General features: G+C 43.2%; 1 protein-coding gene across 2 annotated transcripts in view; it reads left to right on the top strand.

The window, feature by feature from the left end:
* The window catches only part of TINAGL1 (tubulointerstitial nephritis antigen like 1), a 39,721-nt gene extending 25,882 nt beyond the window's left edge, over nucleotides 1-13,839 (top strand). For both annotated transcript variants that reach the window (XM_083369839.1, XM_083369840.1), the window contains 3 exons: nucleotides 2,930-3,053; nucleotides 9,366-9,411; nucleotides 10,461-13,839. In XM_083369839.1, the coding sequence (XP_083225965.1) occupies nucleotides 2,930-3,053; nucleotides 9,366-9,411; nucleotides 10,461-10,607 (317 nt within the window). In that variant the 3' untranslated portion in view covers nucleotides 10,608-13,839. The remainder of the gene's footprint in view (nucleotides 1-2,929; nucleotides 3,054-9,365; nucleotides 9,412-10,460) is intronic.
* Nucleotides 13,840-14,961: the final 1,122 nt, after the last annotated feature.

The raw sequence follows: 14,961 nt of genomic DNA, 5'->3' as shown, positions 1-14,961 counted from the left end.
TCCTACAACATGCTGAAGCTTGAACCTGAGTGAACAAAGGCAGGGTTGTTGGGCTGTGAACAATGGCTGTGTTCACAGAATATGCAGTGACCAAAGAAAATGAACCATGTGGTGACTTAACATGAGGATCTGGTTCCTATAGCAAGTTAAAATATAAGGTTGCTTCTCACAATTCATTCAGTGACAAACCTTTCACCTGGTGAAAGTAGGAATCACCTGCTGATTGTAGGAAGGTAAATTTTCTTTCCAATATGAAGGAATAAAGTATTTTGGCTGAAAAGTCAAACGTGAGTTTGATGGAAGCCATAAGGAATTGGAAACATACCACTCTAGTTTTCACAGCATAATTATTACAATAATTGGCAGGAACTGGTGATGTTGCCCTGCCCACATTTAACCAGATTATTTAATCTAGCACTTTCATTCAAGTGTGGATAGCTTTCATCTTGGTTAACTTGATCCAGTTTAGCTACTTGTGTGAACGCAGCCCTTATGAGTGTTAAATGACCAGGTGCCTTCTGCCAATTTGGCTAGTCTAAAGAAAAGAAGAAATAAGGGAGACATGATAGCAGTATTCCGGTATTTGAGGGGCTGCCACCAAGAAGAGGGGGTCACGTTATTCAACAAAGCACCAGAGGGCAGGAAAAGAAACAATGGTTTGGAACTGATCAAAGAGAGAAGCAACCTGGAATTAAGGAGAAACTTCCTGGCAGTGAGGACAATTAACCAGCAGGGGGCTGGACTAGAAGATCTCCAAGGTCCATTCCAGGTCCATTCCAGGTCTATTCTATTCTATTCTATTCTATTCTATTCTATTCTATTCTATTCTATTCTATTCTATTCTATTCTATTCTATTCTATTCTATTCTATTCTATTCTATTCCATTCCATTCCATTCCATTCCATTCCATTCCATTCCATTCTATCCCACATCCCACATCCCCTATTCTATTCTATTCTATTCTATTCTATTCTATTCTATTCTATTCTATTCTATTCTATTCTATTCTATTCTATTCTATTCTATTCTATTCTATTCTATTCCATTCCATTCCATTCCATTCCATTCCATTCTATCCCACATCCCACATCCCCTATTCTATTCTATTCTATTCTATTCTATTCTATTCTATTCTATTCTATTCTATTCTATTCTATTCTATTCTATTCTATTCTATTCTATTCTATTCTATTCCATTCCATTCCATTCCATTCCATTCTATCCCACATCCCACATCCCCTATTCTATTCTATTCTATTCTATTCTATTCTATTCTATTCTATTCTATTCTATTCTATTCTATTCTATTCTATTCTATTCTATTCTATTCTATTCTATTCTATTCTATTCTATTCCATCCCACCCCACCCCACGCTACCCTACCCCACCCTACCCTACCCTACCCTACCCTCCCCTCCCCTCCCCTCCCCTCCCCTACCCTACTCTACTCTACTCTACTGTACTCTACTCTACTCTATTCTATTCTATTCTATTTTATTCTACCCCACCCCACCCCACCCCACCCCACGCTACCCTACCCTACCCTACCCTACTCTACTCTACTCTACTCTACTCTACTCTACTCTACTCTACTCTACTCTACTCTATTCTATTCTATTCTATTCTATTCTATTCTATTCTATTCTATTCTATTCTATTCTATTCTATTCTATTCTATTCTTCTAGAAAGTGGTAAATTCAGTCAGTCTGAAGTGAGTTGCAAGTTTGCCTTTGACCCACAAAGCTTCTTCCACACCAGGTTTAAGCAGGATGGGCAAGAAAGTGGTGGCGCCTAGCAAAGCTTGGTTGAGCTCAAAATTAATCAGGCTTTAACTGGTTATCATTTTAATGGGGAATGGAAAATACCAGGGCTCTCTTCCAAGGAAATACCAAGGAAACTCAAAGAACAAAAACTCCAGGAAGAAAGTAATAAGAACACTTTTCCATAATGTTATTAAAAACCTGTGTGGACTTGTCCAGGAGGTCACCAGGAAAAGGAAAATGAGCAACACTGTCTCGGGACAACAATTTGCATCCTTGGTAGTCCAGGCCAATAATGAATCAGGAAACAGCCCAGACTTGCTTCCAAAAACTCTCAGGATTAAATACCACAGCGGCCCCCAACCTTTGGAGTACCAGGGACCGGTTTGGTCTAGAGAGATTTTTCTGCGGAGCAGAGGGGGTGTGGTTTTGCATACTGCCTGCATCCCACAGATGGGGCTTCACTTGTTTGCATGGTCCCATTGCTAGCATGCCATGGACCGGTGCTGGTCCACGGACCGGGGGTTGGGGACCCCTGCCCTAAGTTGCATTTATGGCTGATCTTTAGAAGTTTGGTGGTGGTTCATCTTGAGAGGGCTAAACTCTGCTCTTCAGCTTTCTACAACTGCATAAATGAAGGGTGCAAAATGTTGCATCTGGTCAAGTGTCATTATGCTTGGTTAGCTTGATGGGGAAGGCAGGAAAGCACAACTGCCATCAACAGGCCACGTTTCTTGATCATAAGAAGGGCCTTCCTGGTTCCACCTTCTGTACCAGCCACAAAGTTTCTGAGGGGTCCTTGGTGCTCTCTGAGCTTGCTTGTTTTCTTGCAGAACATTTCCTTACCCAACTAGATAACATCATCAGCACTAATCAGGTTAATGAAACGCCTGCAAGAAAACAAACAAGCTCAGAGAGCACCAAGGACCCCTCATTTCTACCCTGAGCTACAAATATTCTCCTTCATTGGTACAACAAAGTTTCTGTATGTCATGGGCTTGTGCATCGTCCTCTTTGTCGCAAGAAGTATTGAAATTGGTTGGAGAATTCGATAAGCTCTTTGTGCTCGGCTCTAGACTTAACTTTTGTAGTGTGGTGGGTGCGTTATGAAGAATGGAGTGTTCCTAGCCTAGATTTACAGTTGACCTCTTTTCCATTCCTCTGCAGCCATCATGGAAGTGCATGAAGACTTCTTTGTGTATCAGAGTGGGATTTATCAGCATACTCCTGTAGCAGCTGGGAAGCCAGAACAGTACCGACGACATGGTACCCATTCCGTCAAAATCACTGGGTGAGTGAGATCACTGGAAGTCAATGAGAAAGCCAAATCCAGGGTGTTCCTTTGTGAGTGAATACTTTGTCTAATGAGAAATGTGAAAGTTGTGTTTGTTTTGGCACTGTGGTTCCGGCAGTAGATAAGAGGGTGAGGAAAAGTGAAAATTATCGATAGTCCTTTCAGTTAAGAAAAGGCTAGAAAGTTTGGGATCCTTCCACTTGGGAAAAAAAAAGTCAACTGAAGATTGAAATGGCATGGAGTAAAACATTAGGCAAAGTTTTCATCCCTTTTTCTCATTGACCAGACTGAGAATCAGCCAGTCATGCTGATTTCAGACGGGCAAAATAAGTAGCCTGCGAGCACATCATTAGCCTGCGAGATGTGTTCCTCTGTTGGCCCTTCTGTATCACAGCTGAAAGTAAAACCACTTATTTATCCCTCGGTCCTCTATGTTCCTGGTCACCATGATGAATTTATCTCATTTTATCTCAACCTGTTTATTTTAGATAGCTACTGTCAGTGATTTTTTTTTTGTAAGAAAAAAGGTGCCGGTGTTCTGTACCAGCCTGCTACTGGCCCTGCAGAAAAGGCAGGGACAACCCCTTTACAACCGGCAAGAGGCTGGAATTACGCCTGCCAAATTTATAGCTACAAAAACAAAGACATGAACCAAGAAACAGGAGCTTTAAGAAACACGAACTATCCAAGCGGTTGCCTTCAGCAAACCAGCCCTCCCACACATTCCCCTTATATAGAGTTCAGGGCGTGGCTTCTCTCTGCCTCCTTCCGAGAAGCCCCACTGCCTTCCTCTGTTTACTCCTAATTGACTGCCTCCTGCGTCGGGCGTCCTTGAACAGGGCCAGCTGTGGGTCATCTTCATCCACACTGTCAGGCTCACACAGCTGGGTCTCCATGGTGACCAAGTGGGAGGGGCCTGGCTGAGGGCTCTCATCAGCAAGATCTTCAACCCCCTCAGCAAGGTCTTCAACACCCCCCCTCCTCCTCTGAGTCGTCCGACCCAACTGCCGAACCCACAGGCTGACCCTGAATCACAACAGCCGGAACTCACATCTTATTAATCTTTTATTTACCTTTTGCACGTAGCCAATCACTGTACGTACATCCCCACACATCAGTTTTGTAACGAAACATAATGGTTGCCACTCTCAGTAAGCACTCAGCATGTGACCACATGACCAGTCACAAGCCGAGCAGTGCTACTAGCCGAGCAGTGCCATCACAACCAGCGTGGATGAAGTACGCATGCATCAGACTCGACACACAAGCAGCCCACATGCAACGTTTTAATGATTTTGCTGCTGACCTGCTACGCTCAACAGGGTGATTCAAGTCCACATGAACCAAACATCAAATTTCCAAAAGTTACTTTTAAAACTTGGAAAATCCATAAAAAACGGTGCCGGAATTCTTCTTCCGGTGCGTTCTATGACAAAAAAAGGCACTGGCTACTGTCACCCACACAATTGCCACGCAGAGTACTGCAGCCGTTAGCATCTGCCATTTACTGTTAGCAGATCTATAACAGGCAATTTCAAACTGATTTTGTAAAACAGTTTTTGGGATAGCTTTTACACAGCTGCTGTTCAAATATTCATTTTTTAAAAATCCTCCAGATTTATGTTCTTTCCTTGCAATATTTTTTCCCCATTATTTTATCTGTAAAAGGTATTATCCCAAAATGGAATGGTGGTTACTTTTGAATTGGATGGTTTAAAAGCAGACTTTTTAATTAATTAGTGTGTTGGTTAATGATTTATTTATTAAATTCATAGATTGCCGAACTCAACCCTGAGTCTGGGCAACATACAATCATTAGGTCACCATCAAGCCAAGCCATTAATTATTCAAAGAAGAGGTGATGTGGAATTTCAGATAGAAATTAATAGGCTCCCTCAATATGATCAACAGGAGCTCACCAGAACCAGCAAATTACTTGCTAAATAAATCTAACCTCCTCTAAACTGAGAATCGCATTCTTTAGATTTAGATTTAACATTCTTCCCTCTGCGCTTCATCAAGATGGATATAGTACAATCCCTGTAGCTGGCTGTATTAGCCCATGCGATGACAAGGAGGTTGAAACCATCTTACACAAATTACAACACTGTACTTTTTACAGAGACATTAGGTCAATCTACATTGTACCCATAACAGATAAACAACCTGGGTGGCTAGATCAATTTTAGATCAACTTTCTCCCTTAGGATCTAAAACCACTGATTACGTGTGCAATAGCTAAATGTTGTACAGTATTGCCACAATGAAAGTCCTCCTAGATTCACGACTTACCCTGGAAGACCATATAGTGGCCGTGACTAGGGGGGCTTTCGCCCAGGTTCGCCTGGTGCGCCAGTTGCTGCCCTATCTGGACCGGGATGCCCTGTGTACAGTCACTCATGCGCTCGTGACCTCTCGCCTAGACTATTGTAATGCTCTCTACATGGGGCTTCCCTTGAAGACCACTCGGAGGCTCCAACTGGTACAGAATGCGGCCGCGAGAGTTGTCTTGGGAGTTTCCCGGTACTCCCATGTTACACCTTTGCTCCGCGAGCTGCATTGGTTACCAGTTGTCTTCCGGGTGAGGTTCAAGGTCTTGGTTATGATCTTTAAGTCCTTACATGGCATGGGTCCGGGATACCTCGAGGACCACCTGCTGCCGGTGTCAACTCCCCTCCGCCCTGTGCGTGCCCACAGAGAGGGCCTCCTCAGGGTACCTCCGGTCAGGGAATGTTGACTGGTGGCCCCCAGGGGGAGGGCCTTCTCTGTGGGTGCTCCAGCATTATGGAACCAACTGCCGGTTGAGCTCCGGATGGCATCGGACCTCCGATCCTTCCGTCGCGGGTTGAAGACCCACTTGTTTGAGTTAGCTGGTCTGGCCTGATGGGGAATATGGGTTTTTAATTGGTTTTTATTATTCTATTATTGCTGTATTTTAATTGGGCATGGTTTAATTCTCTTTTAATTTTTGCATAGCTATTTATATATGCCCTGTGAACCGCCCTGAGTCCCTAGGGAGAAGGGCGGTATAGAAATCAAATAAATGCAATGAAATGAAATATAATTGGTGTTTGCTAACTGCCGATACACTATTATATTTGTTTCCTTCACTCTGATTTTGTTTGTTTTGTTCTTTTAAATTTTGCTGGTCATTTTCTGAATACATATTATTAATTGATAGAAATCGCTCTTTGAGGGCTATTAGGGAGGGAAAAACACACAGACACAAATGAGAATTTCTCTGTCTAGAACTATATTAAACTTAGTCCTGAAAATAAAGCAGGCAGTTTCATGACCTTAAGCTGGTATTAGCTCTGTTTTGGTGCTGGGCACGGATGAAAGAGTTGGGTTGTTTTTAATCTGCGTCGTGGAAAATTTTTTCGAATCTTTTGTGGGGTGAAATGCAGATGATTAAACCTTCTGGATCTCTGCCAAGGGTAAGGTCTTGGTGGCTGGACTCATCACAAGTAGAGCCAACTTTCCTCCAGTGGTGCCTTCTCCACACACACACTCAACACTGTTGCCTTTTAAAGACAATCTTTGCATCCCTGCTCCTGAGTCGTTTGGCCAAGACTTGAGGGAGATTTTGAATGGGATTGCAGCAAATCAGGAAAGCTACGAAGTTCTAAGCCAGAGTTTTTTTCAGACCTGGCAACTTTAAGATGTGTGGATTTCAATTCCCTGAATTTCTCAAACAGAGCTGCATTGTCTTCGCATTGGTGATCACAAAACCCATCCAATATTTCCACGAAACAAAAGTAATGAATGGAGGCTTGTTAAAGAGAGATACAACCTACAGCAGGGGTAGGCAACCTGGGCTCTTTTATGACTCGTGGACTTCAACTCCCAGAATTCCTGAGCCAGCATGCCTGGCTCAGGAATTCTGGGAGTTGAAGTCCAAGAGTCATAAAAGAGCCAAGGTTGCCTACCCCTGACCTAGAGGTAAGGAGAAATTTCCTGACTATGAGAACAATAAATCAATGGAACAGCTTACCTCCTGGAATTGTGGGTGTGCCATCACTGGAGGTTTTCAAAACTAGACTGGACAACCATTTGACTGGGATGGCATTGACAAAGCAGGGGATTGGAAGAGAAGACCTCCAAGGTCCCTCCCAGCTCTATGGTTCTACATTCTAATCTGGAGAACGGAGCCCACTGCACCTCCACCTTCTTGGTGGAGTTTAGGGCAGTGTTTCCCAAAATTGGCCACTTGAAGATGGTGGACTTCAACCTCCAGAATTCCCCAGCTATGTGTGAGATACAGTGCTCTATGGAAACCTCAGCTTCAGGCAGGACCTCTGCTTCAGTTTATCCTGATTTCTCAGCTGCAGTAAACACAGGATTGTCCCAGTTACTCATTTCAGCAAGAATACCAAAACGCTGGTGTGCAACTCTCCTTTCTGTTGGAATGAAGGAGAAAGTGAAGCACAGGGCGAGCTGTGGCCCTCAGCCAGAAAGTCCAGGCTGTATTTTCCATTTAATCTTATTGTCTTGTGCTGATTGCGAATAGAAAGCCAGGCACTTCTTTTTAGCTTGTCAGCCAGAAATGAAACGGGAAATCCCTCAATCGTAGCACCAAGCCTTCTCTTTGGCTTCCCTTCATTCCTGAAGAGAAGAAATAAGTTGCGTCTCTCTGCGTTGTGCATTTTTCCCAAAGGTTCCCGACCAACTGTGGCTTGCAGTGGATCACTTGCATAGCAGGAAGTAAAGGGGCATTGTGGAGGAGTCTACCTGTGGGGATCCTATTTATATTTATGTACAGGTAGTCTTTGAATTAAGGGATGCGGTGGCTCAGTGGGTTGGGACACTGAGCTTGTCGATCAGAAGGTTGGCAGTTTGGCGGGTCGAAACCCGACTGCCGTGTAGCAGAGTGAGTGCCTTCTGCCTTCGTCCCAGCTTCTGCCAACCTAGCAGTTCGAAAGCACGTAAAAATGCAAGTAGAAAAATAGGGACCACTCCGGTGGGAAGGTAACAGCGTTCCGTGAGCCTTTGGCATCTAGTCATGCCGGCCACATGACCACGGAGACGTCCTCGGACAAGCGCTGGCTCTTCGGCTTTGAAACGGAGATGAGCACCGGCCCCTAGAGTCGGAAACGACTAGCACGCATGTGCGGGGGAACCTTTACCTTTTACCTAGTCTTTGAATTACAACCGCAATGGAGCCTGCCCATCATGATTGTAACTCCTGGCTGTTGTAAAGCAGGGAAAATTGTGTGACCAATCTGATTTTATAACCTTTTTGTGACGGCCGTTAAGTGAATCACTATGGTTGCTAGGCAAATGACAGTGCTCATTAAGCAAATGCCGCAGTCATTAAGCAAACCAAGGGTTTGCTGTGGGCGCAGATTTGCCGATAACTGAAAGTAAATGTTGGTTTTCAGCAAAAGAGTTGTAAAATGTGGCCATGTATTTAGTATTTTAGTATTTTATTAAATTTGTATACCGCCCTTCTCCCGAAGGACTCAGGGCGGTGCCATAGTCATGTGACCGTGGGATGCTGTAAATAGCCATAAATGCAGCCTGGTTGCTAGGCATCCAAAGTGCGGTCACATGACTATGGCGGGGGTGACTGTTGCGATTTCAAATCTGTGTCTTAAGTACTCCCCAAGTAGACCTGTCATAACTTTGAATGGTTGCTAAGTGACGAATATTTATTTATTTATTTATTTATTTATCCATCCTATTAACCACCCACCTTCCTTAGAGAAGGTCATAAATTAAGGATTACCTGTGTTTGTTAGTAGAATTTATATGCAACTGAACCTGCTGAAAATGATTACATTTTAAGGGGACACAGTAAAATGTTTGGGCCTCTGATCATAAATTATTCCAGAATTCTCACCTGAGGCTCAAATTTTCCTTGTTTGAACACATTACGTGAAGTCCTAGGTCTCTGGAGAAGTCAGTCATTCTGGAAAAGGTAGAAGGAAAGAGGGAAAAAAATGATTATCGGCAGCAAGATGGATGGACTTTATTATAGGGTTGATGGGTACAATTTTGGAAGGTTTGAAGGACCAGAATTGGGGATAGATTATTATGAAGCAAAGCCATTTAGCTGCTGGAATTTGAAGCTGTGATGATGGCACAGTGTCAATATCTTCCATTGAGTCTGCATTTCTTTTTAATTTTTGTGTTCTATGTTCATTCTGGTTCCTTTTCCATGTATAGTTTTCAAATATCCTAAGATCCATCCTGAGAAGATTAGATTGCCTACTTCCTCTTTTTCCCAGATTGTCTTCTCCATCTTGCAACCTTACAGATGTGTTAACAGTTGAACAAATGTTTTGTTTGGGGTTTTTTTTACCACAGATGGGGAGAAGAACGGAAGCTGGATGGGTCAAATCGGAAATATTGGGTGAGTGCCACCAAGGACGACAGTAAATGTATTTCTTCTGTCAATAAGTTCACAATATCATGCTTCAGCACAATTCACTTAACCAGGTCAGCCAGAGGTTTCCATCTAGATCTGTGTTTCTCAATCCTGGTAACTTTAAGCCATGTGGACTTCAACTCCCAGAAACCTCAGCTAGCACAGGCAATGCTAAGAATTCTGGGAGTTGAGGGCCATACATCTGGAAATTATTACACTTTTGAAAAAAAAAATGGCCTATTATCCTAACTGGATTCCTTTAGTGACCAGAACTTATCCTTAGCTTCAACTTATGACTGGTTGCTTAGTGACTGTTCAAAGTTACTATGGACCATTACACACTGGTCCCAGTATCTACAAATCAAGGTAATTACACAAATCAAGGTAATGGCTTGATGAGATCAGCATACACATGCTATTATGTGTTTCTTCCTTGCTACTCTTACTCAAAATCCACCCCCCCCAGCTGAGATGACATCCAGCACCTTCGACATCATTCTTCTTGTTGTTCAGTCGCTAAGGCATGTCCAACTCTTTGTGACCCCCATGGACCATAGCATGCCAGCCTCCCCTTTCCTCCCCTGTCTCCTGCACCTTGCCCAAATTCATGTTCATAGACACAATGCTACACTAACTTATTTATTTATTTTATTTATATCCTGCCTTTATTATTCTGACCAATAACTCAAGGGGGCAAGCATATCCAACACATCTTTCTCCTCTGATTTTCACCACCACCACAATCCTGTGAGGTCAATTGGACCGAGAGAGATGGACTGGCCCAAAGCCACCCAACTCAACTCCATAGCTAAGGTGGGACTAAAACTCACAGCCTGCTACTTCCTATCCTGCTGCCTTAACCACTAGGTCAATCTCACTCTCACTAGTGACCAACGTTCCCTGGTAATCTGTGCTCCAGGGTTGCTGTAAGCATTTTAAAAAGTCTACAAAAGTATACAACTCCAATATTAGACAAACACCAATGTTCTTCTGTTGGAAACCCTTTTCATAGCTTATTCTATCTCTGTCTTCAGATTGCAGCCAACTCCTGGGGCAAGGCGTGGGGTGAACACGGCTACTTCCGCATTGCCAGAGGGACCAATGAGTGCGAGATCGAATCCTTCATGGTGGGTGTCTGGGGTCGGGTTGGAATGGAAGATATGCACCACCACATGAAATGAGGAGATTGGATCCTTCAGCCTTGCATTTTGATACCAAGAAGAACTTCTTTCCTCCTGTTGGCCCTATGTTTTCTTCTCCTCCTCAAAGCATCTGGTATCTAGAACAGTCCTAGAACATAACTACTATGGGTTTGGCCTCCAAAGACAGTAGCCTTTGTCTTTGTTCTGGGGAAGCCTAGAACCATTATGTGGATTTTGGACCCAGACTGTCTTTGGAGGGTCCTTCCTCAGATGGTGCAAAAAAAAAAAAAACCAAACCCTGAGAACTTCTGAAATGACTACCAAAATGCCTACAGTTTCTTCAAAGGGACCAAGAGAAGATACCCAATTTTGTTCTGCATGGCTCATATGCTCACAACCAGAGCGATCCTGGAGATATCAGAAGCAAACCTTGCCAGGATTCCCTACCAAGGATGGAAAGTTGCAGGTGATCTGAAGAAACTTTCTGACTGGGAGACCAACCAACATTTTTTTTTAGTGCTTTCTATGATTCCATTTGACAGAACCTTCTTGGAAGTGATGACATCTCTGGTCTGACCTTCCCCAGAGGCAACCGTGGTAAAATAAAGAGTTGTCATCCTCTTGGGCCAAATTTTCAAACATCTCAGGTAGTACCATCTACAGACGAGTGGATTTCTAATCCTAGCAGGCACGTGTGTAGCAATGGCCACCGTCTCCAAAGTGGTGGGCACAACTAGATAAAAGTAACCTTGCCTCGTTTTACGTGTCTGCAACGTGTCCTAAGATTCTCAAGAATAGCTACCTAGGCTGAAATCAACCCATTTGGAGAGAGGCCAGATTGAGGGAGGCAGGCTTCGTTTTGATTCCCTGCCATCATGTAACGAGTTCTTTCTTGCCCATCTTATCTTAGGACATAGAATCCCAGGGCTGGAAGAGACCTCAGAGGTCTTATAATTTAACCTCTGCTCAAGGCAGACATCAAAGTAATCAAAGTGAAGTAAGTATCTGATACCTTTTAGGCAACACCAGCCTTTTTCCAACACTCCTCCTCAGCTATGTTGGGCTTCTGAGCCCCACAACGTTTAACGTGGCCATCTGTGGACGCCAAGGCACAAATCTCTGGAGAGCACCAGGATGAGGGAGGTCAAGCTGCCTTGTGCGTCCACCACAATGGAAGGGGGACTTCCTGTGTTTCTTAAGCTTCCTTGTTCAGCCCACCATCAGGTGTTGCTGCTCCGAAGACAATGCAATTCCATCACAGTATTGGCAGCTGAGTGGAAAGTCCTTCAGTTGACTTTCCAAGACCGAACTGAAGTCAGCCTCCCCCCCCAGGCCAGCTGTTTTAGGCCCATCTAAACTGGAAAATAGGAGGGAATTCTCTTCCTCCTGTCTCCTCTGCTTGGTTTCAACTCCCATGGATTTTGTTTGTTTGTTTGTTTTTTCATTTCCCTGCCGCACAGCCAAACACCAACGTTTGCTCACTTCAATGATTTGGTGCACCATCCCGGCTCTGATCCACAGTGAAAACTTTTATCCTCTTGCCTGAAGCCACTCTTGGTCTACTGCCTTTCCTCTCTCTCTCTCTCTCTCTCTCTCTCTCTCTCTCTCTCTCTCTCTCTCTCTCTCTCTCTCTCTCTCTCTCTTTCTCTCTGTCTCTCTCTTTCTCTCTCTGTCTCTCTCTGTCTCTGTCTGTCTGTCTGTCTGTCTCTCTCTCTCTCTCTCTCTCTTTTGGCTTTTGATGCCTGTCTCTGCACCTTCCATGTCGGCGTGAGACTCTCTCGCTGCTAAGCCTCCCTTGGCTTATGGGCCCTTTGTTGAGAACTTAAGGCTGTTGAAAGGGAAGGCCCTCAGCCAGCTAGCTAGGCAGGCTGGTTTTGTCCCATTCTGCAAGCTTTGCAGGCGCCAATGTAAACACCGAGCGGCTGTCATTTGTGTGGAAAGAAGCGGAAAAAAGCGCATTAAAAGGCGCGTGTTCACGCATGACCGAGGCCGGGAGCTTTGGAAGAAGTGCCTGTGTTAGCAGCCCCTTCCATGGAGCCAGCCGGAAAACTCTTTTATCTGAGGATGAAGGGAGAAAATGGAGCTTCCTCTCCTAATACCTGATCAAAGCAGAGATTAGGGGAATCTCAACCTAGTTGTCCTGGTGGGGGTGGGGAAGTACCGGACAAGTCAAGGTTAGCCTTCAGGCTGCAATTAGAAGCTGGTCTAATGGGCTGCTTAGCTGCATGCATTTGAGAAAGGGAAAAAAAAGAGAACTTGATGCTTTCGACTTAGTTACTGAAAACACCCATTTTACGGATTGGAACGATTGGTGGAAAGTCCACAGGCTGGATTTGCGCCATACGCTAAGAACACTATCAAATGAAAATCAGTCCAAGGAAACACGATCCATAAAATGCAGCTGCTAGATTTCTAACAGATCTGCTTGAAACATAATTGTGCAAGCCGAGGTAGAAAATTAGCTTTTCAGGCTGGGATTGAATCTGTCCTGTTCTAGTATATAGCTTTTTCAGTGAGGGGCATTTGTATGACTTTTTCTTTTAAAAAAAATAAATAAATCATTGTTTGGTCTAATTGGCCTTCATTTGGCAATCCAGGCCAAACAAAGGTGAATTTCTTTCAGGTGAATTGAACCAGGGCTGCAGACATGCAACCCCCATCCATAGGCAGCCATAATTCCGTTTTAGGTTGGTTTTGTAGCCACTTAGTTTGGCAAGGAGTAAGCACCTCCATGCTAGCCTAACTGTCTCTATTCTGTCCATTGCTGTGCTCCAGAGGTTTGGATTGATGTGTGTGTCCAAAGGGTAAAATCTCCTTTCAGCTGAGCTCTGATCTGACCCTTAGGATGTACCTGTGCAGTTTCCTTGTCAACATTACGGAAGTCGCTGACAATTAACCTTTTTCAGATTTATTTTCAACTTCACAGTCTAGGTCTGCAACCCTGGATGTTTTAGAAGTCTCACGTCTCCCCAGGACTAACCCTCATTTAACTTCTGAATCTTCCTGCTCCCTAATCAAAGTTGACACCTGAGTGAATAAGCAAATCTTCAACATAATTCCCCTCTTCCAAATTCCCCAGGTAGTAAAGGTCATTTCAAAAAAATAAAAAAAAAACCCTTTTCTCTTATCTGGTAAAAACTCTTCATTCCTAGAAAAGAAAAAATATTGCTAACTTGGCTAAGCATGAAACATCTGCACTTCAATTATCCTTTTGGTATTTATTATTTTGCTTCTGTTTATTTGTTACTTGTGAATAAAGTGCATTGAAGATGTTGCAAGAATTGTGTGTGGTTCGTTTCTAACCCTGTCCTAGATTCCCAGGTAAGTTTTATCTAGGTCCCTTCCTGAATTAAATGTGATGATTAGGCTAAAAAATTTTTAAAGCTTATAGAATTAGTAGTTGATGAGCTGGGAAAGTTATTTGTAGAGATTTTTTTTTCTTTTCTCCCTGAAGAACTATTGAATTTTCACAAAAGCATTGAAGCCTGAAAATGTGATGAATATAGATTAGCATTAGATAGCAGAAGTAGAAATATTAAAAGAGAGAGTGAGATAATAAAGAAGATAGATACATAGATCGAGATAGGTAGATAGATGTGTGAGAGAGAGAGATAGAAAGAAAAGAAAGAAAGAAATATAGAGATGAGAAAGGGAATTATATATATATATATATATATATATATATATATATATATAGAGAGAGAGAGAGAGAGAGAGAGAGAGAGAGAGAGAGAGAGAGAGAGAGATGAAAAAGCTAGAGAGAGAGATGAGATAGATGATAAATAGATTCGATAAGGGATGTCAAACTGCCAGCCCACAGGCCAGTTGCATCATGCAGAGGCCATGCCTACCCCAGCTCTGGCAATGCAAAAAAAAGTTGCAATACATCACAACACATCAACTGATGCAGCGAGTTTGACACCTGTGGATTAGATAGATAGATAGAAAGAGAGAGAGAGAGAAAAAGAGAAAGAGAATGAACAGAGAAAGATAAAAATAGAGATATAGGGAGATGAGAAAGCTAGTTCGATGAGATGATAGATAAGAGAGAGAGAATGAGAGAGAAAGATGATAGATAAATAGAGATAGACAATAAATAGAGATGCTACTTAAAAGAGAGTGAGCAAGAGAGAGTGAGAGAGACAGAGATCCTGGCTTGTCATAGATAATAATAATAAATAATAATAATAATAAACCTTTATTGTCAAAGTACAACATGTGTACATTGAGATTAGCTGAGCCTCCCCCCGTGCTCCCTCCCCCCCAACACACAGTGACAACAAACCCTCCATCCCACCACACCATGTGAGCCAACTACACCACACACCGGCCTCCCAAGTCAATTCTGCATAAGATTATGTCTCATTTAAAAGCCTAACAGCCCACGGATAAA

This window comes from Vipera ursinii (genome assembly GCF_947247035.1).
Source record: "Vipera ursinii genome assembly, chromosome: 9".
Taxonomy (NCBI): Eukaryota; Metazoa; Chordata; class Lepidosauria; order Squamata; family Viperidae; genus Vipera; species Vipera ursinii.
This window is presented reverse-complemented; position numbering and strand designations above follow the sequence as displayed.